The sequence below is a fragment of the Odocoileus virginianus genome, chromosome 25, assembly GCF_023699985.2.
Source record: "Odocoileus virginianus isolate 20LAN1187 ecotype Illinois chromosome 25, Ovbor_1.2, whole genome shotgun sequence".
In the NCBI taxonomy this organism is placed as follows: domain Eukaryota; kingdom Metazoa; phylum Chordata; class Mammalia; order Artiodactyla; family Cervidae; genus Odocoileus; species Odocoileus virginianus.
This window is the reverse complement of record NC_069698.1, coordinates 28,039,952-28,058,487: the sequence shown is the minus strand read 5'-3', so window position 1 is coordinate 28,058,487 and position 18,536 is coordinate 28,039,952. Positions and strand designations below refer to the sequence as shown.

The 18,536-nt window shown below is 37.0% G+C and overlaps 1 protein-coding gene across 9 annotated transcripts in view; it reads right to left on the bottom strand.

Moving 5' to 3' along the window:
• ROBO1 (roundabout guidance receptor 1) overlaps positions 1 to 18,536 on the bottom strand; it is a 1,227,175-nt gene that overhangs the window by 135,359 nt on the left and 1,073,280 nt on the right. For all 9 annotated transcript variants that reach the window (XM_070455058.1, XM_070455063.1, XM_070455057.1 and 6 more), the window contains one exon: positions 5,164 to 5,321. In XM_070455058.1, coding sequence (XP_070311159.1) covers positions 5,164 to 5,321 — 158 coding nt within the window. The remainder of the gene's footprint in view (positions 1 to 5,163; positions 5,322 to 18,536) is intronic.

The following is an 18,536-nucleotide window of genomic DNA, read 5'->3' as shown; positions in this document are numbered from 1 at the left end:
ACCACAACATTTCTTCTAGTTTAATATATAAAAGGAAGTCCCAAGAATGTTTTAAAAAATAAAATTTACCGTAGCAGTTTTACACCTTTTTTGCCACACAAAAATGCATGGATACATATATATGCATACACACAAAACAAAACCTTTAAGATTAACTAAGACTTTCAAAATGTGAGGCTACAACACCTTTATGTTTTAACTATTTTATTAGATAAAACAGAAAGAACTGTCTATACAATTCTAATGTGCCTGATTTCAATCTTTCCAATTTCTTTTGAACCAGTGCAGTGAGTTTTAATCCCACTATTAAGTTGAAACTGCTATTGTCAAGGCCATTAACCACCACGTCGTCAACTCCAAGGGTCAGTTCTCAATGCTTATATTACCTGATCTACAGGCTGCAACGGACTCAGTCATTGCAACCTCCTTAAAGCACTATCTTCAGTTGGCCACCCTTCTGGTTTTCTTTTCTTACTGACTGACTGCTTCCTTTCAGTCCCCACTGCTCTTTCTGCCTCTTTTCCCTGAGAGCTAAACACTGCATCTCTTTCCCTTTCTATGTATCATCACTCCCTTGGTGATTTCAGTCTCCAACACGTACAAGCTGCTGACGCCCATGTTCATTAAGATAGGCTAATGAGTCTCTGCTAAGAAATTCTTCGTGATCTACTACAACAAAAACTTATTTCTCCTTCTTTCTACATGACCACCAGGGGAAGGCAGGAGTGTGGGGTGGAAGGTTCTGCTACACCTAACTCAGGCACCAGGCTCTCTGGGTGTCCTGGAACACATGTCTTCCTTGGTTCGGTTCAGTTCAGTTGCTCAGTCGTGTCAGACTCTTTGCAACCCCATGAACCGCGGCACGCCAGGCCTCCCTGTCCCTCACCAACTCCCGGAGTCCACCCAAACACATGTCCCTGGTTGCACATGGTAAAGAGAAAGAGTGTTACAGGCTCACTCACTAGTATTTAACATCTTTAATTTTCACTCTTAGCTCATGAAGCTGAACCAGCCAAATGGGTTTGCCCCATAGCAAGGAAACTGGGAAGCAGAACCTTTCTTCTGCCCAGAAAGAGGGGGGAACTGCCTGGTAATGAGTACTTGTTTTGTCTACCACAGCTCTAATTTTTCTCCAACCTCAACCTCAACTCTGATGTTCTGACTCATGTTTCCAACTGCCCATCTGAAGTTTATACTTGGATATCTAACACAAATTTCAAAATCACAATGTCTAAAACTGAGCTCCTGATACTTCCCATTTCAAACCTCCTCTTTCTACAATTAACGGCATCTCTGGCAATGGCATCTTGACCTTTTCAGTTGCTCAGACCAATGGCCTAAGATAATCCTTTTCTTCTTCTCACAAGCCACATCCAATCTTTTAGCAAATTCCGTTGTCAATTGCTTCACAGCAGTTCCAGAACATAACCTTTTCTCTCCAACTACCCCCTAAGAGAGATTACTGAAAAGCTCCCACTGTTCTCAGCCGCTACCATTCTTTACTGTGTGAGTGGAGGACGCTTCTGAGAAATCTCTGATGCTTCACACCTTGTTCTGAGGGGAAGTGAAACTATTTACAAGGTCTACAAGGTCCCAGACAGTCTGCTTAGCTTTTTCTTTTTTTTCTTAACTTTTGTTGGAGGACAGATGCTTCATAATGTTATGTTAGCTTCTGCAGTACAGTACAGTGCACCAGTTACACATACACACACAGTCACTCTTTTTAAGACTCTTTCCCCATACAGGCCATTTCAGAGCATACAGTAGAGTTCCCAGTGCTATACAGTGGGTCCATACTAGCTATCTATTCTGTATATAGTAGTGTGTATATGTCAACCCCAATCTCCCAGTTTCTCCCTCCCTGCCTTCTCTCACTCATAACCATAGGATTTGTTTCTACATTTGTAACTCTATCTCTGTTTTGTAAATAAGTTCATTTGTACTTTTTTTTTAGATCCCACATACAAGTGATAGTATATGATATTTGTGCATATCTGTCTGACTTAATTTCACTCAATATGACGATCTCTAGGTCCCTTACCTGCCTCCTGAGAAACCTGTATGCAGGACAACAAGCAATAGTTAGAACTGGACATGGAACAATGGACTGGCTCCAAATTGGGAAATGAGTATGTCAAGGATGTATATTGTCACCCAGGTTATTTAACTTCTATACAGAGTACATCATACAAAATGCCAGGCTGGATGAATTACAAGCTGGAATCAAGACTGCACGGAGAAATATCAACAACCTCGGATATGAAGATGATACCACTTTACTGGCAGAAAGAGGCTCTTGATGGAAGGTGAAAATGGAAGAGTGAAAAAGCTGGCTTAAAACTCAACATTAAAAACCTAAGATCATGGCATCTGGTCCTATCACTTCATGGCAAATAGCTGGGGAAAATGTGGAAATAGTGTTATATTTCATTTTCTTGGGCTCCAAAATCAATATGGATGGTGACTGCAACTGAGAAATTAAAAGATACTTGTTACTTGGAAGAATAGCTATGACACAGCTACACAGTGCATTAAAAAGCAGAGATATGACTTTGTTGACAAAGCTTCATGTAGTTAAAGGTATGGTTTTTCCAGTAGTCACATATGGATATGAGAGTTGGACCATAAAGAAGGCTGAGTGCCGAAGAATTGACGCTTCCAAACTATAATGCTGGAGAAGACTCTTGAGAATCCCTTGGACTGCAAGGAGATCCAGTCGGTCAGTCCTAAAGGAAATCAATCCTGAATATTCATTGGAAGGACTGATGCTGAAGCTGAAGCTCCAATAGTTTGGCTCCCTGATGTGAAGAGCTGACTTACTGAAAAAAAAAAAAAAACCCTGATGCTGGGAAAAACTGAGGGCAAGAGGAGAAGTGGGGGACAGAAAATGAGACGGTGGGATGGCAGCACTGACTCAAAGGACATGAGTTTGAACAAACTTAGTGAGACAGTGATGGACAGAGAAGCCTGGCGTCCTGCAGTTCATGGGTCATAAAGAGTCGGACACAACTGAGCAACTGAACAACAGCAACCATTTTGCTATTGCGTTCTTTTTGATGACTAGTTGTCATCCTTGATGCCATCGCCTACAAATATCCCTTTGCTCATTCTGCTCCACCCACAATGACTATTATGCCTTTTGTTTTGAATGTTAGAGGTACATCCTGACTTAGGGTCTTTGAACTTACTATTTTGTCTGAGCATTCTCTTAATTCCTCCCTCAGTCTTTTTCACATCTTTATGTGATATATTTCTTGTCCTCTATTAATATTTAAAATTGAAATTCTATCCCAATCCTAATTAATCTGTCTACCACATCATTATTTTTATAGGACTTATTATAGTCTAATATACTACATGTTATACTATCTATTATGGTTTTACCTGTATAATTAATCACAGGATCTAGCTTCAAAAGGGCATTGCCAGATTTCTGTTAATGCTGCATCTCCAATGCTGAGAAATTTATCATTAATTTGTATTAAACACAAACAGGTAATCAGGAAACAGCTGAGGAGGAGATGGATAGTAATGATGTTAATGAGTTTGAATTATTAGGGAGGGAAATGGAAATTACAGATAAGAGTCATCAATGACTTAAAATATATTTTAAAGGGAAAATTATATTAATTTTGCATAAGTCTAAAAGGAATCTGTTATCAATAACAATAGGAGCATTTGGCCCTAAACTCTATTCCCCTGTGCTCTTGATTCTTTTTCCCCAAATCAGTGTTTCTGCATATGAGACATCAGAAGCCACTTTGCTATGTGGTTTTTCAGCATCTCATAAAAGTAGAGCTAGGTCCTTCTCACACTAATTCCTAAAATTAAAAAAAAAATCATTTGAGAAGCTCACGCTAATTCAGATCAGTGCAGAAAAAAAATGTTTGCTTTACTATAAGGTCTCTAAATCCCTGTCCACCACAACTTCTCTCTCTTTTTTTTCCAACTACTTAATTTTCATACTGATCTGCTAACTAGTTTTTCAGAAACAGTACAAGCATTTATTAGGATTATGATTATTATAACTTTTTTCTTCAACATTAGCGAAGACCTTTGCTTTACACATACATTCTCCTGGGAAACTTTAAATCTTGGTGCATAAATTCACAAGGAGATCAAACCAGTCAATCCAACAGGAAATTAATCCTGAGTATTCATTAGAAGGGCTGATGATGAAGCTGAAGCTCCAATACTTTGGCCACCTGATGCAAAGAGCTGACTCATTAGAAAAGACCCTGATGCTGGGAAAGATTGAGGACAGGAAGAGAAGTGGACGACAGAGGACAGAGGATGAGATGGTTGGATGGTATCACTGACTCAATGGACATGAGGGTGAACAAGCTTCCAGAGATGGTGAAGGACTGGGAAGCCTTGCATGCTGCAGTCCATGGGGTCGCAAAGAATCGGACTGAGCGACTGAACAACACCAACATGAACAAAACAAAACAAAACAAAAAAACAGTAAATGAGAATATTGTACAATCATACAATCAATGAGAGTTCAGTTACTTAGGTACTTTTGTCAATTCCTTGTAAGACAGAAAAAGCAAAGAAGTCTCATAGAATTGCTGTTAACAAGGGAAAAAACAGCATCATTACTTATTATAGATAGCTTACTCTCTACTCGTATCAGCAGAAATTCAAAATCCAATAATCTGGTCACATTACTTTATTTTGCAATGAGGTCAATCCATCATTAACCATCATTCAGAATAAGATTTTACTTTTCAGAAATGACATCAAACTCTAGAACACAAAAGCAATTTAAAAAGGAGGAAGATAAAAATTCTGAAGTGACTTAAGAAGCTTTCTGGAAATTATACTGTATTTCTGAATTCTATTTATAATTTTTTGCTATAACATCTAGAAATGGGATATGCCCAGAGTTACTAAAATAATTAGGTCATGCATAAAAGTGTTAACTCTCAGACACTGAAATCATAGTTTTCTTTTACTGAGTAGCAAACTAAACAACATGCATATTCCTTTTATATTTATGTCAATACAGGGAGAATGAAAACATTTCTTTTAAAGAAGAATTAAAAATGAGCGCTGTTGCAGTCCTGTGTTTAAAAGAATCCACGTTTTTCTCTCTTTCTTTGTTGGAGATCCATACAGTTAGATTTATAAATGTTCCCCACTGCTGAATTAAATACTCACAGTTATTCTTTCATCTTTATCATCCAGTGGAGAGCCATCTTTCTTCCATGAAATGGTGGGTTCGGGATGGCCTCGTGGGGGCTGGCATTCCATCACGGCAGGCTCTCCCACGGCCACCATGACATCGGAAGGGTTTTGTCTGAAGTCATCCCGAAGTACTGTAGAACAAGATTAAATCATTACAGTCAATGGTGATATATACAGCCCTTATCTCTGAACATCACAAAGGAGATATTTATTATAGTAAACGACTACTAACAGCTATCTCAATACATCTTGGAAAATCTATATCTACTTACAGACGTATGCAGTTTAATAATGATATCTGGCCTTACACACACAATGAGGATAATTTGATATTCTTCATAGGCCAGTGGGCAAGTGTTTTCTGCTGCCTAGTGCCCTGACAGCATCTGGCTTATCTCTTACTTGCATTTCTTCTCTGCCTACTGCCCACATTTTCTCACCCATGTACTAATGAATATAATTGAACCCTCCTTTTACTTACATGACACATTGGGGTGATGCTTTCTATTATTAAATGAATACATATACATACAAGCAAAAATATTAAAATATACTTCCAACATGGATCTGATTGAGGTATTTTAAAGATATTTCAAACTAGTGTATTAGAGTATCTAATCACTACAATTTAAATATGCCCATTATAAACTTTAGACATATTTGCAAAATTACTAAATTCAAAATACTGTGTGTTTTTCCATTATGTTAAAAGGCAGCAGTGATGACACCAGCATTGCTACCAACAATGTCATTTTGGAGTTCTGTACTTTTCAGTTTTTGTGGATTTGGTAGGGGGTACATATTAATAATAGAAGAAAACAACAAAAGCAGAAAGACCTCTTCAGGAAAACTGGAAACATCAAGGGAGCATTCCACCCAAAGATGGGCACAATAAAGGATAAAAATGGAAGAGACGTAGTAGATGCTGAAGGGGTCGAGATGGAAAGAATACATGGAAGACACATATAAAAAAGATCTTAATGAACTGGATTACTAAGGTGGTGCAGTTAGTCACCCAGAGCCAGACATTCTGGAGTGAGAAGTCAAGTGAGCCTTAAGAAGCACTGCTGTTAATAAAGCTAGTGAATGTGATCGAATTCCAGCAGAACTATTCAAATCCCTAAAGGATGATGCCATCAAGGTTTTGCATTCATTATGTCAGCAAACCTGGAAGAAACAGCAGTGGCCACAGGACTAGAAAAGGTCAATCCTCATCCCAGTTCTCAAGAAGGGTAGTATCAAAGAATGTGCTAACCATCAGACAATCACTCATCTACCCTGCTAGTTAAGAGAATGCTTAAAATCTTGCATGCTAGGCTTCAGCATTATGAGAACCAAGAACTTACAGATGTCCAACCTGGGTGTAGAAAAGGAAGAGGAACTAGAGATCAAAGTGCCAGCGTCTGTTGGATTATAGAGAAAGCAAGGGGAATTCAGAAAAACATCTATCTCTGTTTCATCAACTATGCTAAAGCCTTTGACTGTGTGGATCATGACAAACTACCCTTAGAGAGATGGGAATACCTGTCTTCTGAGAAAGCTGTCTGCGGGGCAAGAAGCAACAGTTAGAACCCTGTATGGAACAACTGACTGGTCCAAGATTGAGAAAGGAGTATGATAGGACTGTCTGTTGTCACCCTGTTTGTTTAACCAATACACTGAGCACATCATGAGAAATGCTGGAGCTGGATGAGTTACAAGTTGGAGTCAAGATAGGCAGGAGAAATATCAACAACCTCAGATATGTGAATTATACCACTCTAATGGCAGAAAGCAAAGAGGAATTAAAGAGCCTAAACTAAAGGAACTAAAGATGAGAGTAAAGGAGGAGAGTGAAAGAGCAGGTTTAAGACTAAATATTAAAAAAAACTAAGATTATGGCATCCAGCCCCATTACTGCACGGCAAATAGAAGGGGAAAAGGTGGAAGTAGTGACAAATTTCCTCTTCTTGGGCTCCAAAATAACTGTGGACGGTGACTACAGCCATGAAATCAGAAGACAATTGCTTCTTGGCAGGAAAGTGATGACAAACGTAGACAGTATGTTGAAAAGCAGAGACATTACTCTGCCGACAAAGGTCTGTATAATCAAGGCTATGGTCTCAGTGGTCAGGAACGGTTGTGAGAGTTGGACTGTAAAGAAGCCAGGACACCAAAGAATTGATGCCTTCAAACTGTGGTGCTGGAAAAGACTCCTGAAAGTCCCCTGGACAGCAAGGAGATCAAACCAGTCAATCTTAAGGGAGATCAACCCTGAATATTCACTGGAAGGACGGATGCTGAAGCTGAAGTTCCCGTATTTTGGTTATCTGATGTGAACAGATGACTCATTGGAAAAGTCCCTGATGCTGGGGAAGATTGAGGGCAGAAGGAGAGAGCATCAGAGGATGAGATGGCTGGAAGGCACCTCCAATGCAATGAACATGAACTTGGGCAAACTTCAGGAAACGATGAGGGACAGGGAGCCCTGGCGTTCTGCAGTCCATGGGGTCACAAAGAGCTGGACATGACTGGGTGACGAAGCAACAACCACAAAATATTATTTTATTTAATTCTCAAACCTGCTCAGAATGAGAGATACTATCAACATCATTTATATTACTAAACATATTTTTCAGAAGAGGAAACTGTTCGTACTATAAGCTCAAATGGACACTAAGATAATACTAACAAACTCTCAAACAGCATTATTCAGTTTATGATTATTGGAATAAAATGTGGAAATCAGACATGTATTTGAAAAAGAGTTAATAAGGTATAACTGTCCTCATTATCTTGTTAACATCAAGAAATCATAATTTTTTGGCATTAGTCTGAAATCACAGCTCTGCTGCTTACAGAGTAGGTAAACTCAAACACATTATTTAATACTTCTGTTTCCATATTTACAAAGCAGGCATGCAGATGCACACTTCAATGATAAGTCCAAAAATGTTAGCTACCTTTCTCCCATTTTCCCCCAGTGTGTAATAAAAGGTAACTAATTTTAGTAGTTTAACCTGGTACTCAAAATGTTCATTGGTATGTTAAGTACCTAGATTTGAAATGATAAATATTATTTATCTTTAAAAATCTATTGAATTAAATATCTGATACTACAACTCTGTACTGGAATGAATGTCTTTCCATTTCAATGGCTTTTTAAAATATTTTCATGGATGAAGTACGACAATGAAAAAAAAAACCTATGATTTCAAAAGTCTCCGTTAAATTTTGGTTTCAAACCCACAAATAAGCTTAGAGGCTTACAAAATCCTAATACTTTATTCTTTCCATTCTCTACTTTTCCCTCCTTGATGCCAGCTAACTGTGTGCATACATCTGAGTAAGCCATAATATCCACTCAAACGAAACCATTTTTTTCATCTATCTATTAAGAAAACCTGGGCACAACAGAACAATATTAACACTTGGAAATACCACTTAAGGAGGAGACTTGTCTCTCCATCTTTGGAAAGAAGAGTAAAAGGAAATATGATCACACCACACTGCTGTAAGTCTAACTTCAGTAGATACAATATTTAATTGTTATAAAAATATCTATTATATAGAGACAAAGATAAACCATGTTGAACTGAAACTTGCAGCTCCTGTTAGCACATTATAAATGAACAGAGTACAAAGACTTCTACCATCCATGAACTTACGTTACTATTATATGTTAAGAATATGCCACAAATAAAATGTAAGGTTTATAAAAAAAAGCAAATGAATTGACCTTAACAAATAGCATGTGCTTTTGCTGGATCACATTATTAATCTAAGATAAGACTTCTGAAAAAATTTAAAACTCTTGATACATGCAAAAGTAACATAATTTTCAAATAAAAATGAATAATTTGTACAACTTTTCTGCTTGGTGAGCTAAAACCCAATTTAGTAACACTATATTTTATTTACAAATTGAGATCATATCTCAAATAAACCAATGAATAATAAAATGTCTTTCAAAAATATCAAAGGTCTAAGTCAGATAAATCAAGGTTTTTTTTTTCCATTTACTATGTTATGTGGGTTTTTACAGTATATAATGAAAAGCTAACAAAATGTAATCCATTAAAGATCGTTGCTTAGATAATGCTCATGTAATTATTTTTGCAGCTGTAAAACATAAAACTCCAGCACTGCCTATGGGTACAGACAACATTGCATAAAGTTATGAAATTAAGTTTTTTTCTCTCTTCTATAAAAGCAACTTTTCTTCTTACTTGTCCTGAACATCTCCTTTTGGGGGAAAAAAAAGAAAGTACGTGTCACATTATAAAATTATATGAACTTTTAGTTAAATTATCCAATTTTCTTAATTCATGTGTGTATTTAAGTGATTAAAATAAAAACTGAATTCAAGTGATCGGCAATGTCTTGGCAGAAAAAATCAATCATATCCATGAGTAAAATCAAAAATAGATATTTCTTAAAAAATCTCCTTTTCTTTAACTTCTCTATTGATTGAAGTGTATATTTTCAAATGTTTTTTGACTTGAATAGTATGAAATTTTAAAATATGGGACTAACTTTTGAAAACAAGATTTAATATCAATTTAAATATTAAAAGAGAGTAAATAGCATATATAGTAGATTCAAGTATATATCACTTAAAAACTGTTAAATCCCAGTTCCGTCTAATTATTATATGTCTTCCATATTTATCTAATTGTTTTATGTTTACAGGTTGGTACATGTCATTTGGCTCAACTCCTTTTCATTTTTCCTCATTCTGTTAAATTGGGGAAAAACAAAAAAAAAACATAAGCTTCACCGAATCTTTGTCTCTCAGGAAACATTTTGGTTTAAAAAGAATGATCAGTTAAAAGTTTATTCTTTAAAACAAAATAAAACAAAACATATAATCATTTTTCTTTTTGAAAAGCCATACATCAATTGTAATGCAGTTCTCAGATTAACTGAATATGTTTTCAGAAAAAGGTTCTAAAATTCAGTGGTGACTTGGCAACCTATTTGGCTAATATTGAAAAGACACATGGCAAAATGAAAAAATAAGTTAAACAGAAACTTTAAGTATTATGGAGATTTTAATATTTGCAATACACACATTGTGGGAAATCTTAGAACTGAATGAAGCATAAAATTACAGAAAGGGCAGTGGTCTTTGATAACATGTAATTCATCCCGCAATTAGAGGCAACTGAGTCCCAACTTTGTCACTAGCCTGTGTTATTTGTCAGGAAGAGACCAAAAGAGAACATTTGCATCCTGATTTTCAAGGCAGTTCTCTTTTTAAAATGTTTCACTTGTCACCATTTTACTGTAAAATGCAATTTTCCTGTCTAATCTATTTGCAGCAAATCCACTTCATTATTACAGAAGGTTTGATTTACCAGTGATTGTACATCAGTGCACTGCAGTCTCATGACTACCCGATTTTGTTGAGGCTCAGATTCTCCTAAAATTGATTTTGTTTCCTAATCATGTGGTGAACAGCTGTGAACTATAATACTCTGGTTACGTGAATCTCAGAATCTTGGTGTAGTTAAAGTGAAGTTGCTCAGTCGTGTCCGACTCTTCACGACCCCATGGACCGCAGCCTACCAGGCTCCTCCGTCCATGGAATTTTCCAGGCAAGAGTACTGGAGTGGGTTACCATTGCCTTCTCCTGGTGTAGGTTAGGGGACTAAGAGATGTGGAATGCAAACTTCTTCTTTTAGAAATTAATCATCTAAGTCTCCTCAGGAGGAGAGACGCTCATCACATAAATAATAATAATGATAATGTTAGCAGTATAATAATAATGTTAGCACCAAGTGACATTTATTGGACACTTACTATATAAGGAACCATGGCAGGTATCCACTCATTTAATCCTCATACCAAAGCTATCAAAAACTGACCTTATTAGTTTCATTTTATGAATAAGGAACTTGTAAAGATAGGAGCAGAGTCTATCAGGAACACTTTTTGATCAACTTGATTACATTTAGTCTTAAAAGCATGTGCACAATTCTAAATACATAGCTATAATGAATACTTCAGCCTCTTCCCTTCAGAACAGAGTTGCATGAGAAATATCCTTCTTGACACTCAAACAAACGGCTACCTCTGAACATATTCTGTATTTTCATATTTTCTCAGACTTTTCCACGTTTGGAAGAGGCCAATGCGTATTTTCAGTGGCATACTGAGAATTAGAAATCATTCAGAAGACATGTGTCATACTTTTACTACATATGTCATGCTTTTATTCTTCTATTTCAACAATAAAATGATTGGAAAAGCTGCACAATAATATGCATTTTAATTAAATATGGACATTTTAATTAGAAGTGAGTGTCTTGGGAAAAGCAGAGGAAGATAATACGGAGTCCTGGGATTTTGTCTATTTAAAAAGACTACTGTGTCAGTGAATTGAAGCCTCACAGCAAATAGGAGTAAGCTGTTGACAGGGCAAAGAAAAAAAAAAATGAATGAAACCCTTAAAAATAGGGCATAGTTGAGGAGAAAGTAAATGAGGAAGTATATTCCCAAAGAGGACAACTTCAAGCATGCTCAGAGACAGGCTGCCTGGGTTACAATGTACCACTTCAATTGCTTTCAAAATCACTACTTGCTTATCTTGTCTTTAACTGGCAGAGATTATATTACCCCTTTGACACTTTCAGTTCTCTATCTAAATGCCTAGTTAACACAAGTAAATGGTATTTAATTTTAAAATAACTATCATTCCCATTTTAACACATTTGTACTGAGCACATACTTTGTGCTTGGCATCTGTGCCAAGCTTTTATGAAAACTAGCATAGGTTTTGTATTTTTCTTGCAGTGCAGTTTACATAAATGGGGAAGTAGGTCAAGAAACAACATTAATCTTAACCTTGTCAGGAAACAGTAAAGATTATATATCATACAATAAGATTGTATGGTCATCATACGGTAAGATTTACTGCAGGTTACTTTGTACTCAGATATATCCTTTAGGATCCAGCTATGGAAGTGTATCAACAATGCTTTTATAACTATTTGCATTCTTAATTTTTAAGCTCACAACATTACCCAGAAGAGCAAAGTGTTATCTGGGGTACAAAAGTTTTCAAAACGCCTTAACATTTCTCAAAATAAAATCATAATTCCAAACTTATAAAACATAAACTTATGTTATAAAACTTATAAAACTTACTTCATATTCCAAACTTATAAAGCATTTCAACAAAAGGATGAATGTACAGAAAGATATTTTAATCAATTGAAAAAACTAAAATGATAACATATAAAATAATCTTTCATGAAGTATTATCTTTATAGCATCATATTCTAAAGCTAAGGCATTTGATTTTTAAAATCATGCATGCACACATCAATTCTGTATAAAGTTATGATTTAGTCATGATTGTTTCTAAAAGGGTGCACATTTACTTTTTAAAATTTGAATATATATTTATGAATGCTCTTCAATAATTACATCATCTCCCACTTGTGATATTTATAGCATGCAACTTTATTTTGAAACCTTAAATTTTATGCTTTGCTTAAGATCCTGGAAGAAAATATGCTGTTTAAAGCACTTATTTTCTCAACTACTGAAGTTTTTAAAGATTCACAAACCTCTTATGCTCTACCATAAGAAAGCTGTACTTAAATAAAAAAGTATACATTCTGAAAAAGTAACATAGTAAGGCTGGCAGAGACATTACTTTGCCAACAAAGGTCCGTCTAGTCAAAGCTATGGTTTTTCCAGTGGTCATGTATGGATGTGAGAGTTGGACTGTGAAGAAAGCTGAGCCCCGAAAAATTGATGCTTTTGAACTGTGGTGTTGGAGAAGACTCTTGAGAGTCCCTTGGACTGCAAGGAGATCCAACCAGTCCATCCTGAAGGAGATCAGTCCTGGGTGTTCATTGGAAGAACTGATGCTGAAGCTGAAACTCCAACTTTGGCCACCTCATGCGAAGAGTTGACTCATTGGAAAAGACCTTGATGCTGGGAGGTTTAGGGGGCAGGAGGAGAAGGGGATGACATAGAGGATGAGATGGCTGGATGGCATCACCAACTCGATGGACATGAGTTTGAGTAAACTCCAGGAGTTGGTGATGGACAGGGAAGCCTGGCATGCTGTGATTCAAGGGGTCGCAAAAAGTCAGACACGACTGAGTGACTGAGCTGGACTGAACTGAAGGATGGATTTCAAGTATCACTCATTCTTAACTGGTAGTGAATACAGAGCCCTGCAAATCGAGAAGTTAATACCAAAAGGAAAGTAATTAATAGTATTGTATTGTTTTTTGCTTTGTTCTTTAAAAAGAATTATTGGAGTATAGTTCCTTTACAATATTGTGTCAATTTCTACTCTACAGCAAAGTGATTCACCGATATGTATGTGTATATATGTATATCCCCTCCTTTTTGGACTTCCTGCCCATTTAGGTCACCAGAGAACACTGAGTTGGGGTCCCTGGGCTATTCAGCAGGTTCTCACACGTTATCTATTTTATACACAGTATCAATAGTGTATATATGTCTATACCGATGGTTTTTGTTTTAAACGACATGGAATGGAGCAACAGGCTTAAACACAGCTATATGCCTCTGTGCCCTGCTGGGTGGCAGCAATGGGGACAAGCCTTCCTTGCTCTTTCAATGACTAGAATTCCAGGATGGGTCCAAGCTGAAACTACATTCCCATTCTGCAGAAACATGGGCGGCAAAATGGTGACACTTCCCAGGAAAAGTCCTCATGGCTCATTGCAGTCATTGCTTTCTGGCTTCATTATTCAACTTCAGGACTCACGTGTGGTTCAAGATGCACCCTAGAGTTTATTACACTGGCAACAAGTCATCAAGACAGAGAGGAGGGAAGTTTGGCATACTCAACTTACAACATGTACTCGACTTACATTAAACCCGTAATGCATTCCAGGGAAAGGTATATGTGCCTCAATAAGTATCAACACTTAAACAGTTAATATTCAACAGACTTGCTATCTGGGAGATCATTTAAAAAATGAACTGCCAGAGTTAGGTTACTAAAATCACATGTTCTCACTTAAAGTTGTCAGTAGCTTACTAGATGTTTGAATTTTACACACTTTCAACTATAATCTAAATGGATTTATTAATGAAAAATGCAGCATTCGCAAAACACCATTTGTAGATAGCGCTTATTTAGGAGTCAAAAAAACAGAAGTCAGGGATTTCAGAGTAACCACATGTATCCCGCTACTAGCCCACAATTTTAATAGATATATTCACAATGGCTCAGTTATTTCCTTACAAAACAGAGAATTTTACACACTATCTTATTAGGGTTATTACAAAGACTAATTATTTAGTGTTTATACAGGACTTGCCATTTATATAGTGCATTACATCTGCAAAGAAGTATTACTATTACTCACTACGTAAGGAATTGCCAAATTTCTCAGCTGCCGGTACAAGTGGAAAGGAGGACAAAGAATGCCATTGATGAGGTTTTCTAAGTGCCAGAGCAAAAGTCATATTCAGGAGTAGCCTGGCAGGGTTAAAAAAACACAGACAGAATGAGGCTATCTGAGGTATGGGACGCTGATTGGGGCAAGAGAGACGTGTTCTTTCTTTCATAAAATCCAACTTTCTGCTTAGCATCCTGCACTGTGATAGTCCTTGATCAAAGGAATATATTTATCTATTTATTGTCTGGCTTTTTTTATTTAACTGTCAACTCCATGAGAACAAGAAGTTTGTTTTCATCAATCTATGTTACCAGTGCCTAAAACAATGCCCAAGACGTAGCAAGCATTCAGAACATAAATGTTTACCATACACCTTCTGAAGCGAAGTATTCTGAAGCTAAGCATCTGAAAGAGCGCTAACATTAGGAGAAATCCTGTGTTCATAATGACCAAGGTATCAGGAGCAGACAGACAATAGTCAACTAAACCCACGCACAGATACACAACTATAAAAGTGATATGCATCATGAAGGAAAAGAACATTACTGCTGTGTGAGAAACTAATGAGGGACATCATTTAAATAACAGTTAAACTGAAGCCTGAAAAATGAGTAGATCTTATCCTAGAGAAGTGAACTGCAGGCAGGGGAAATAATTTAGGTTGAAGAAAGAGTCTTAAAAAACTCACACTCTGCCTAGTAGGACAGGTTGACAGTGGTACACCGCGACATTGGTAGGGGAAGGGAGTACCAGATTTACTACCCACAGCATTCCTGATAAAGGTTCAGCTTTTACTTCCATTCCCACGGAAAGCCACTTCAGTGGTTTTTAAGCGGAGCTGGAATTATCATACTTAAACATCCATTTTAGTGGCTCTGACAATGAAAGGAAGAGGGAAATAAGAACTGAAGTGGAGAGACCAATTGTAGTAATTAGGGAAAAAATGAGGATGGTTTTATACAACTACAATGACACAGAATAAGTGCAAAAGGAAAACGAGATATGTACTAGAAGTAAAAAACAAAATAGCTTCTTGAGTGACTGAAGTTGAAAGAAAGATGCCAAAAATGATACCCAAGTTTATGTTTTGGGGAACTGAACATGCTATTTTATTTGTTTTTCTTTTTTTTGAACATGCTATTTTAAAGTGTATGTTACATAACCGTATACCATTTAAGAGATACATTACAATATATGTGGGTGCTTAGATGCTCAGTCATGTCTGACTCTTTGTGACCCCAGGGACTGTAGTCTGCCAAGCTCCTATGTCCGTGGAATTCTCTAGGTAAGGATACTGGAGTGGGTTTCCATTTCCTACCCAAAGGCATCTTCCCAACCCAGGGATTGAAGCCGCATCTCCTGCATGGACAGGTGGATTCTGTACCACTGTGCCACCTAGGAAATCCTCATATGTATATATACATGTGCGTATATATATATACACACATGTACTATATATCTTAAAAATATATATAAAACTAGATAATTTCAGAGATTAATAAGAATATTTCTTTATAGATTAAAAAATACTATGGTTTCAAATTCTGCCCCTTAGTATTTAAGGCAGGATTCATTTTTTATCTGTTTAAACCTTTATGCCACCATATTCCAAATCTCAATTGGTAACTCATATCTCTCCATCAATTAATCTATATTATAATTATTCAGTTCAGTTCAGTCCAGTCGCTCAGTCATGTCTGACTCTTTGCGACCCCATGAACCACAGCACACCAGGCCTCCCTGTCCATCACCAACTCCCGGAGTCTACCCAAACCCAAGTCCATCAAGTCGATGATACCATCCAACCATCTCATCCTGTGTCATCCTCATCTCCTCCTACCCTCAATCCCTCCCAGCATCAGGGTCTTTTCCAATGAATCAACTCTTCACATCAGGTGGCCAAAGTATTGGAGTTTCAGCTTCAGCATCAGTCCTTCCAATGAACACCCAGGACTGATCTCCTTCAGGATGGACTGGTTGGATCTCCTTGCACACCAAGGGATTCTCAAGTCTTCTCCAACACCACAGTTAAAGCATCAATTCTTCAGTGCTCAGCTTTCTTCACAGTCCAACTCTCACATCCATACATGACAACTGGAAAAATCATAGCCTTGACTAGACGGACCTTTTTGGCAAAGTAATGTCTCTGCTTTTTAATATGCTATCTAGGTTGGTCATAACTTTCCTTCCAAGAAGTAAGCGTCTTTTAATTTCACGGCTGCAATCACCATCTGCAGTGATTTTGGAGCCCAGAAAAATAGTCAGCCACTGTTTCCACTGTTTCCCCATCTATTTGCCATGAAGTGATGGGACCGGATGCCATGATCTTAGTTTTCTGAATATTGAGCTTTAAGCCAACTTTTTTCACTATCCTATTTCACTTTCATCAAGAGGCTCTTTCTGCCATAAGGGTGGTGTCATCTGCATATCTGAGGCTATTGACATTTCTCCCGGCAATCTTGATTCCAGCTTGTGCTTCCTCCAGCCCAGCGTTTCTCATGATATACTCTGCATGTAAGTTAAATAAGCAGGGTGACAATATACAGTCTTGATGTATACATTTTCCTATTTGGAACCAGTCTGTTGTTCCATGTCCAGTTCGAACTGTTGCTTCCTGACCTGCATACAGGTTTCTCAAGAGGCAGGTGAGGTGGTCTGGTATTTCCATCTCTTTCAGAATTTTCCACAGTTTATTGTGATCCACACAGTCAAAGGCTTTGGCATAGTTAATAAAGCAGAAATAGATGTTTTACTGGAACTCTCTTGCTTTTTCGATGTATTAGGATGACAAATTTTAATTAAGTTTGATGCATATAATTTTAAACTGAAAATATGAGAAAAACTTCTACTTTGATTTTATACATATATGTATATACATATATGTATTTTATTCATATATGTGACCATATATGAGTGAGGTATATGATACATATATGATCATTAACTATTGTTTTTACCTCCAAACTTTGCAGCAAATTAAGTCACTTAGTCATTTTGTTCAGAAAAGAAAACAACTCAAAACATTAGGGCATTTCTCAGGACTGCCATCAGGTAAGCTTAATTTACTATTTAAATATAAGATAATCAACAACATAATAAATATTATTACCTAATTAGAATAATCAGAATATTCCCATTTGTCAGAAGTTTACAAAATCCTTGAAGCAGGATAAAATACCCTGGAAAAATTCTGAATCATGAAATTATTAAGGATATGTGATTCACTCATCTAGTCATTCATTCAATAAAATACTAGGCATTGCACTAAGAGGAGGTGGCTAATAAAATAAACAAGACATTGTTGATCTCTGCTTTCAAGGTACTTGGGTTTTTTCTCTTCTTTTTTTCTTTTTTTTGGTCACAGAGTGCCTTGTTCAATCAAAAGTTTACAGATAAGTTTCACGTGCAAAACAGATAAACGCGATACTGTTTCATTCCTCCAACTGGGGCTGTCCTGCCAAGAAATTCAGTTCTAGCGGTAAACTGACATAAGAGAGGGTAAGTACATTTCCCCTGCTCCGATAGCTGTATTATCTGTAGCTAGTTAAGTGATAACCCTGGATTCATGTTTAGACCTGGATTCTGCGGGATACAAGAGCCTGCACATGCAGGAGACCCAGTTTCAGGCCCTGGGTTGGGAAGATGCCCTGGAAAAGGAAATGGCATCTCACTCCAGGATTCTCTCCAGCCTGGGAAATCCCATGGACAGAGAAGCCTGGCCAGCTACAGTCCCTGAAGTTGCGATGGAGCCAGATACAACTTAGTGACTAAACAATAACTATTAGCCTTCTAGGAGATGGAAACTCAGATCTGAATTTGTCTCCTCAGCAGTTTATAAAAGAACTCCACATTTGTGCCATTTCAAACACTGTCATTTAGAACTGGAATGTGGAGGAGTTTTCATTCCTTGCACTTAAGATAATGCCTAAAATAGGCCTATGAGCTTCTAAAGCTGTAAGTTTATAAACT